A 9637-nucleotide genomic window follows, 5' to 3' on the forward strand; every position below is an offset into this window, starting at 1 on the left:
ATCACATTAAGATAACTGTTTTGTACACTTTAAGAATAATTTGCTTAAGTAGCATAAGTGTAACCATGTACACTTTTGGCTATTTCAATACTAGTAAACTTAGTAGATATATCACAACAAAGTTCTATTTAGAGGCTCTGTTTACAGATGATTCATATGTTCAGTGATTATTATCAATAAACTGACTTCACTTTTCCAATAAATCATGTTTTATCATGAAAAATTAGTGTAATTAAAAAAATTGTAATAATAAAAGTTAGAATTGATAAAAATTTGGTTTGTATCAATAAGATTATATGATTTTGAGAAAATAAAATAACATGATCTAATTCTTGATATATATATAAGTCATAACCATTACATAGTAATTTTCTATTGGAATTATTTAAAAATTACAAATAATTATACATTTATCTACTTTATGATGTAACAAACAAGAGACCAGCAGACAGCAGGCTAGAATTACACTCATCCGCCCAATTGGACAAAGGATTTATTATTTAAAAAAGGAATAATTCACATGACACATTATTTTTGGTTCTTTTGTTGTCTTTTTATGAAATACCTAATAAATTATGCAACAAAAATTTATTCCTTTTTTTGAAATGTAAGCAAATCCCTTTTCTTTTACTAACATGGCATGCTCAAAAATATTTCAGGAAATTTACCTGAATTGACAAGTTGAAACTAAACAATATTTTAGAAAAGATTTTTCAACATTGTATTCATGCATCTTATATTATTTAATAGATTATGGTGTCACTTAGTTATCCCATTATTATGGGAAGATCCATTTTCAGCTCCTACCCAGTATATGAAATCTATTTGCAGAAAACCTACTTTTTAATTTTCAAATTATACATAATTCTAGTTTGTACATAGCGTAACTTATAATTTTAAAATTTCATATTTAAAAACCCAAATACAGCAAATTGGATTTGTTTTGCGCAAATTGCATGTGAATTTTTATTGTGAATTATGCAAAAAGTATTTGACTTGAATTTCATACACTGCTCCTATCCAACATTATCATTGTATTGAAGCTTATTTTAGTTATTTATGCTTTTTAAATGAAGATGGTAAAGAAAAGTTTAATGAATATAAAATTAATGATAACTTACTGTTACTTTCAAATACATTATTATAAAGTACTTAATACAAGTAAAATTTGTTGTTTTATTGAATATTAGATTGGTACTTTAATGGATAAAGATAATGGTAAACTAGGAAACTTAGTTTATAGGTTATTATTAAGTATTTATTAAAAATGAAAGAAATTTATATTGTTTATTATAATGTTATTGAATATTTTAATAATATGGACTTGCTTTATAAAATACAAATCTTTCATACAATATCTGTAAATATTTGTGCTATTTCATCTCAAAATATTATTTTACTTTTAAATTTTTATGTTCTAATCACAATTTAATCTCATCAATTAATTTTTGATTTTTTTTAAATATAATATCAATAAACATTCATTAATTGAAAAATATTTTTACAAATCATTTAGATCTTTACATAAACCATTTTTATCATTAAAATTCTAATTGCTTCTATACATTAAATATAATTATATTTTATTTAATTAATTTTACAAATACCCTATAAAAAATACGTGTCCAGAAATTGTCTAGATTGTCCAATAATTTTTCTGAAAGTGCCTGGACATTTACTGGGACAATTAATGTACTGTTCCGAAAACACACTCATTACCAGTATCACTGGCATCTGCCACATAGTGATAGACGAAACCCTAATTTATCTTAAATGTTCTCAATGAAACATTAATTTATCCTTGCTTGGTTTAAATTTTATATTTATTACTACTTTTAAACTTTGATAGTTCTCCTTATGAAAATTCTCTTAATTTCAACTTTTAAATTCTACTTTTAAACTGCAATAATTTCTCCATATTTTATCATTTTAATAAATTAAACATTAATTAAATCAGCAAACAATAAGCATATTCAAATTAACTTTTAATAATTATATTTATCTTTATTGAGTCAAAAAGACTGAGGAATTCTCATCAAATTCTGCAGACATTTATACATGTTGAAATTTCATTAACTACCCTAAAATTAAAAGTACCCTAAAAATAATCTAATCTATCCTTTTCATTTTATTTCATTCATACACTGGTTTCTCAATCTATTTCTGTAACTAACAATTATTTCTCATTTACAAATTGATAAAACTAGTTTCTTAATGATAAACTATTTCTCATTTATAATCTGGTAAAACTATTTTCTTAAATTAAAATATTAATTTGTCAGAAATAATAGATAAAAATATTGATACTATCTTTATTATCAGTGGGCTGGAATATCATGGAAAGCTCACTGAATAGGAATGAAAATTGGAAATCACAATTTGCAACAAGATACTCTTGCTGCAGCATTACCTCTTTTTCCAAGTGCAGGTAAATCAAATTATGCAGTAGCAATCACTCAACACCTCTCTACTTTGATTAAGTATCTAAAATTGAACGAAAATCTGCAACATGTTGGATCATTCAGGATACCAAAGAACATTGATGATGAAAATAACAATCAAAAGCCTGTTTGTTTCAGGTTTGATGAAGTGCTTGAAACGTTTGGAGTTCATTTCATTAAACAAGACATTACTGGAAATGTTATTAACAAAACAAAATTAAAAAGCATCACAGTCTGAAAGGAAAAGAGTTGACCTACTACTCCTAAGTGAATACCCGACCTTGGGAACACTTCAATTTCCAGAGTGAATGTGCTATTAATTCCAGAAGAAAGATATTATGGGAACTAGTAGAAGACTTAGTTATGATCTTTGACATGACGGATCCATTATCACATCAGATTTTTAAAGATCTTGCTTGAGCCACCTGAAATACACAAAAAAGGATACAAAAAATTAGAGGTTGGAACCGACCAAAAAAACCTTAATCGATTAATAATCGATTAATATTAAAATATTAAAAATTTTTTTTTTTTGACCGCAGATTGCACCAAATTGTTTTTGATCATACATTTAGTTATAGGAAAGTCTTATTTATTATTATTATCATTAAAAAATTAATACAAATTCTTCCAAGTTCGGAGAACACGTGACCAAAAATTCACAGCTCTGGGCCGCATTAGATAATTTGACCAGAATTATGGGTTGATAATTTAATTGATTAACCGATTTTTGAGATACCTTAATCGATTAACCGTCTTAGTCGATTAATTAATCGATTAACCTTAATCGATTCCAAACTCTACAAAAAATTACTTGCATGTTATGAAAATAGCTTGGAATGAATGCGGGTAATTTATAAGCATTATGTGATAAAAAGTGAACCTTGAAATGCACAAGGAGGACGTGCATTGGAAGTTTACTGAACAAGGCACAAAGACTATACTGATAAAAAGAGGAATGAAAGAGAAACAAGGAGGAATGAAAGGGAGACAAAGAGAAGTAAAAGGGAGACATGAAATCGTGAAGCAATACCTTTAAATAATAATCAACTGGAGGTATGCGCTATATGCGCAAATTTTGTTGTGGTCTTAAAACATGTCTAATTCACCTAAACATCTACCACTTTAGCTACAAGTTGATGACCATAATGACCAGTTCCAAAAAAACGAAGAAAAGTACTTGCACATGAAGAGCAAATACTGGGACGTCTGTTGGCTTATGAAAAGATTCCAAGCCATATATATAATGAAACACTTCAATTACTTGGAGCTGAATGAGATAAGAAAAGGGTCTGGAATTATCGTGTTAATAAAGAATAAAATCAATTAAAATCACTTATTATTACTAGTGAAGTTAAATAAATAAGTTTATTTTCGATTTAACTTATGTTTTACCTTGTTGTCATATATATAAAAATGATAATTCGCAATTTTTACAAAATTGACAGTCAAGTTTTTTTTACGTAAAATAAAAAATAGCTACGAAATACATATATCTGGGTGATATTTACGATATGTTTAACAGTTCAATCAGTGACATATATGTGAAAAAGTGAGTAAAGTTTCAATAATATTATTTTTTATTTCAAATAATAAAATTACCACAAATTTTATAGAAAAATGTAGGGTAGCATGTAAAAGAATAGGCGGTAAAAGACGGTATGTTACACAAACTATATTTATTAATGATCGTCAATTCATGTGACATTTCTGATGACTGATATCGAGAGTTAGTTTTTTCTATTAAACATGATTTAGTAAAATTTATTGAACATTATATACAATCTTCATATACTACTAATAAGAGACAAGCCATATTATGATATGTGTATGAAAAATTTGTCAATAGCTTAAAATTATATATTGTTTCTTTATTTGAATCTATATAACTAAAATGAAATACATTTAATTAATATGACTATATAATAATACTTATTTAAATATTGTTTTTTTTATTATTAACTATAATATTAATGCTAATAAAGAAAATTTATTATAATGTTACTATATCTTGTAAAATATTCAAAATATTATACACATAAATATCCATCAAAAGTATTAAACTGTTATTTAATAACTACTATATCTGCGAAATTGTCAGATTACTTAATCTTTACAAAATAATTAGTGTCTGTCCATACCCATGTGATTTTTGTGGCGTTTAAATTTAATTGGCTCAATTGAGCTGGTTAGTTTCTCATGTAATATTTATCTTAGAAAAAAAAACCATAAAAAGAAAAAAAAAGAGAAGAAAAAAAAAGATATATTTTTTCTAAAAATATAACTAGTTAACAAAAAAATAATAGAATAAGATATATTAAATCATATTTATAATATTAGAATGAATATAAATTATATTTACAATAATGTAGATATTTATATTAATGATTTGACGTTTGAGTGTAGAATTAAATTCGGATTAATTAAGGAATTGTGAAAAATAATCATTATCAATAATATCAATAAAAATTGATTAATTTTCTAGAAGTATTTTCGAAAAAACTTTGTTATTATGAAAATACTACAAATATTTTTATTAATTAATTATATTTTATATTACGTCAATCTTAAACTTATAACAAACTTAGAAAAATATTTGAATAATAAATGGTATTAGAATTTGTTCATTTCACTTATTATTATTCTTTTGATACTTATTTTACTCGATAAGTTATTAATTTAATTAAACCATTTGAATTAAAATTTTTATTCAAAAATCTGGTGATTATTTAGAGGATTTCGGATATGGATTTGGTTATAATAATCTATTATTAAATTAACAATTTTTTTAATTAATTAATTATAAAATATTGTAAAAACATCAATTTTTTTTTGATTTTTATGAATTTGAAAATCAAACTATTTATCCAGACGTTCAATTTAATTGAAAAAAATCTTAATCATCTTTCTATCTTCTATCAATGTCGGTCAATTTTCCTACATGTTATATTGATTTTTTTAAAAAATAATAATTTTGTAAATATATCTAATATAATATTTTATTTCTTTAAAAAAAAATCAAAAAAAATAAAGAAAGAAATCGGTTTAAAAAAGGGAAATTTCTGGAAAAAAAAGGAATCTGAAAAAAAAGTACCGCCTAAAGAAAAAAAATAATATAAAAAAAATCGGGATTATTTAAAAATAAAATTTTCAGTTTGGGAAAAAAAATTAAAATTTTTCGGTTTGAAAAATGGATTAGTTGAATAGTTTTTGACCATAAATAGATCAGAGGAGGCATTTCACGAGTTTTAATTATATGGCATGGGATTTCAAGTTTCATAATTCAAAATTATTTACTGTTATGCCAAATGTCAGACAATTTTTTTTAGTTATATAAATTTATTATAGATTTAATTACAGAATTATTTAATATTGTTATGTATCTATATAATAATTAAAAACAATCTCACTAAAAAAAATTCGTTGATATCAAAAAAAAAATTTTCTACGCAAATTTATTAATTGGGAAATAATATTGAAAAAACAATAAACAAAAAAGTTCTAACTAAAAAAATTTTCATGTGAATTTATTAATCAGAAACAATATCATTGACTAAAAAAAATCTCACTAAAAATCGAAAAACACTAAAGTTTTTAAATAAGGAGCGCTCTTTATAATAAAATTTTCATAAAACTCATTTGATTAAGGATAACCATTATTCTTCTACTACAATCGCTCGAAAAAACTGTCCTCAAACGTTAATATATTGAAAATTTTTGATCATTTCGAACGTTTCAAACATTGAACGTGTTCACATGGAAAGACATATTTCCAAATTGGTTGACCGGTTTTTTACAAAAAGAAAACAGAAAGCCACCAAAGCCCCTAAAGTTATTGATTTGACCACACATTATAAACTAGATCATGCAAGTTTTTATTTACTTATTGATATTGCTTAAATATTTATAATAAAATTAATTAGTTTACGTAATTTTGATACTTTAGTTAAATAAAGTAGGTCTAGGAAGCTCGATTTCCTACCAATCTTTAAACTAATACATTTCCGGTACGGTTAATTAAAAATTTTAACTGGATTTTCTTATTCTTTTTTTTGGATTTTTTTAGGGGATTTTTTTTTAATCAGAATTTATCAAAATTTTTAGGATATTTTTTTAACCAAAAAATATTGTTTATTCTTTTTTGGTTTGGATCAAGACTATAATCAGATTAGAATTATGTCCTATGGCACCATCTATCGATGTGTCATAATAGATTGCCATATATGGTTGGTTTGTAATGCCGACTGATTTATCAATCCATTGATGACCTTTTTGATGCTCCAGTTTAGGATTAATATTTGTTACATCAATGAAACTTAATCAGTAATTATTTATTGAAATTTTTCACACAAATAAGCCTTTTTCACGGATAAGGGAAATAATTGGTGTAATACTCGTTTGTACAACGTTTGTACCCGATCCAAGTATTACAGTAATGACTTGGTAATTAAAAAACAATTGTTATTATTGGCAATTTCATATATTTATAGTATAAAAGTACATATTCAAATATTTTTAATACGCTCAAATTATTTATAAAAAATATTTGAAGGAGCAATTTATCGAAAGTTATCTTGCAATTTGTTATATATATTTTTTTACAAAAAAAAAAAGAATTAAAGGTCAAAAATATTTTAAAAAAAATATTACAAAATATGATTTTCTCACCTTGTTCTACATTTATGGCAAATAGATTGATAAAAATTCTAACTATAGATACAAATCGGAACACTGACCCTTTTATTCATGGGGTACGTATTAAAACGTAACATCCGACCAATAAACAGTAGAATGGAATTCTGAAAAAGGAAAAGATATGGATAATAAATAACCCTTTTTTTTGATGTCATTATCAGATATTTGACGAATACTATTTATTTCAAAAGTACAATCATATGAAAAAAAATGTATTTATTGTATAATTTAATTTTACAAATTTTTATGTTACGAATCTCGGTAATTTCGCCACATTTAACAAGAAATAAAGCCACATTTACAAAATTGCAATGTTTCTTTCAAGAGAAACATCCCGTAGATTAATGAATTTTAATTAAAAAATATTATAAGTTTTATATTTTTAAAAAGAAAATAAAAAAAGAAAGTATAAGTCAAACCGAAGTTTGTGTATAAACATAAATAAAAAAAAATGATGGCTTAGTTGTGCCACTGATGTGGCTTCCTGGTGGGCTTGTAGGGGTTACCCGTTACTATCTCATTTTCATCAATTCATATGATTGTCAAAAATTAATGCATTTCAGGATATGATCATCGGGGGAAAAAACATACTGTATATATATTACACAATCACACAACATCAAAGCCGTAGAGGTTGAATGGGCTGAAAAAAAAAATTTTTTTTTTGTATCAGTTTCCTAATTTATTTTAATGAAAAAAAAAAAAATCATTATTTAATCAGGACCCCGAGCAATACTGAAATAGGTAACAAGAAATAACGCGTAGAATAGGCTAAAATAATCATGAAAATCTTTCCTTTTTTAGATAAATTTTGATAACGTTGGTAAGAAATATATTACTTTATTTAGTAACTGACTGACATTATCATAATTCCGGCCCTGAAAAAATGCGTAGAGCTAATAGTAAAATTTTGCCAATTTCCTATGACCTATTTATATATTGTTCGGGTCCTATTTAATCCCGCGTATTTTTAAGCTTTCAAATTTTATTCCAATAAAAAAAATAAAAATAAAAAACAAAAACTCATCATAATGAAAATTTTCCCATATTCGGTCTGCATTGACCCCTATTTTACAACCTGGCCCGGCCTGCACTGGTCCCTTTTGCAAGCTTCTATTCTTCACATAAAAAAATTTTCACCTTTATTCTCATATTCTTCACATAAATTAAAATAAAAATTTTTACCTTTATTCTCTTATTCTTCACATAAATTAAAAAATATTTCATTTTACAACACAATATCCAATTTTAATAAGAACGTTTTCTGTACTAATAACAAAATACCAATAATCAAAAATATTGAAAACTGTTATGATTTTATTCACAAAGATGTTGTTCCTCTAAGAGAACAAACTCCAATGATCCTATCAATACTTTAAGAAATGCGAAACATCCATCAAACGTGTCAGGAAAACAGCCCATTATATAGGAACGTTTCCAACCTCAAACATTTACGAGAAACGGCAACTGAAATAAAAATAAATGGACTTATATTAGCAAATCAACAATTGTCAAAGGAGAGTATGTTAGACGAGGCCAAGCAAAATGATCAAATTAAACGAAATCACTTCAAAAAAAGTAGGTGTTTAAATTTCCTTTAAAACTCAAATAAAGACTTGTATATATCAGATATTAATCAGTTAAATCTTCAATCAAATAGGAGTGGGTTTATGGATAAATTAATTTTTGATAGATGTAATAATGCAAACCAATTCTCTTTTAATACTACTAATAGTAGAGAAATATATTATTACCCAAATGCTAAGAATTCCTTCTCGAATTTGAACATCCTTTCAATTAGTTTTGAGAATAAAATGGTATATACATTAATTTTAAAACTTACCTTTAGATTCATGAATATATAAAAAACAAATTATTTGCAGAACTCGCAGAATTTCTAAAGAAAATACTAGTAAATCCAGGCTTTAGTTTATTAATTTTATATGAAATTATTTTTGTAACAGATCATTTTTAAGAAAATAATTTATTTTATTATTTATATTTTTATATAGTTATATGATGTATCAATTTGAAATATTCACATTCTTTTACATCGAAATCACTTTCAATTTTTATAATCGATTTTTCATAAGAGGATTTTATACAATAATTAATATCGGATAAGTCCCAGTCTTCGTATTTTACACGACTTAAAATATAATTTTCATTGGTAAAAGAAATATAAAACTATTTTTAGTAGTTCTATTGTCCCATTCAGCTGGATTATAACCTCCAAGAATTTCGTTACTATCCTTTCACTTTAATAATTGTTACTGTGCGAGATTTATTATCACAAATTTCGTGAAATTTGTTTTGTGAATGTCCATCACGGGATGCACGAAATAATAATTTGAATTCATATGATGAAGCTAACTCATTGGACTCCCATAACTGGTTTAACTCAAGTGGTAAATGGAATTGTAAAATTCTCTAAAATAATTTTTAATTTAATGTAACAGATGATAAAAGGACAGATAAAAAAGATTTAAATTATAATTTTG

At 24.9% G+C, this 9637-nt stretch overlaps 2 protein-coding genes across 2 annotated transcripts; both read left to right on the forward strand.

The window, feature by feature from the left end:
• Positions 1-2358: 2358 nt before the first annotated feature.
• Positions 2359-2679, forward strand: OCT59_001311 (uncharacterized protein; the record flags this gene model as incomplete). Its single annotated transcript, XM_025325396.1, has 1 exon — positions 2359-2679. The coding sequence occupies one exon, from the start codon at positions 2359-2361 to the stop codon at positions 2677-2679; it is 321 nt and encodes a 106-aa protein (XP_025181310.1).
• A 5839-nt stretch (positions 2680-8518) lies between these two features.
• Positions 8519-8819, forward strand: OCT59_001312 (uncharacterized protein; the record flags this gene model as incomplete). Its single annotated transcript, XM_066139472.1, has 2 exons — positions 8519-8714; positions 8797-8819. The coding sequence occupies 2 exons, from the start codon at positions 8519-8521 to the stop codon at positions 8817-8819; spliced, it is 219 nt and encodes a 72-aa protein (XP_065988872.1).
• Positions 8820-9637: the final 818 nt, after the last annotated feature.

This window comes from Rhizophagus irregularis, chromosome 1 (genome assembly GCF_026210795.1).
Source record: "Rhizophagus irregularis chromosome 1, complete sequence".
NCBI lineage: Eukaryota > Fungi > Glomeromycota > Glomeromycetes > Glomerales > Glomeraceae > Rhizophagus > Rhizophagus irregularis.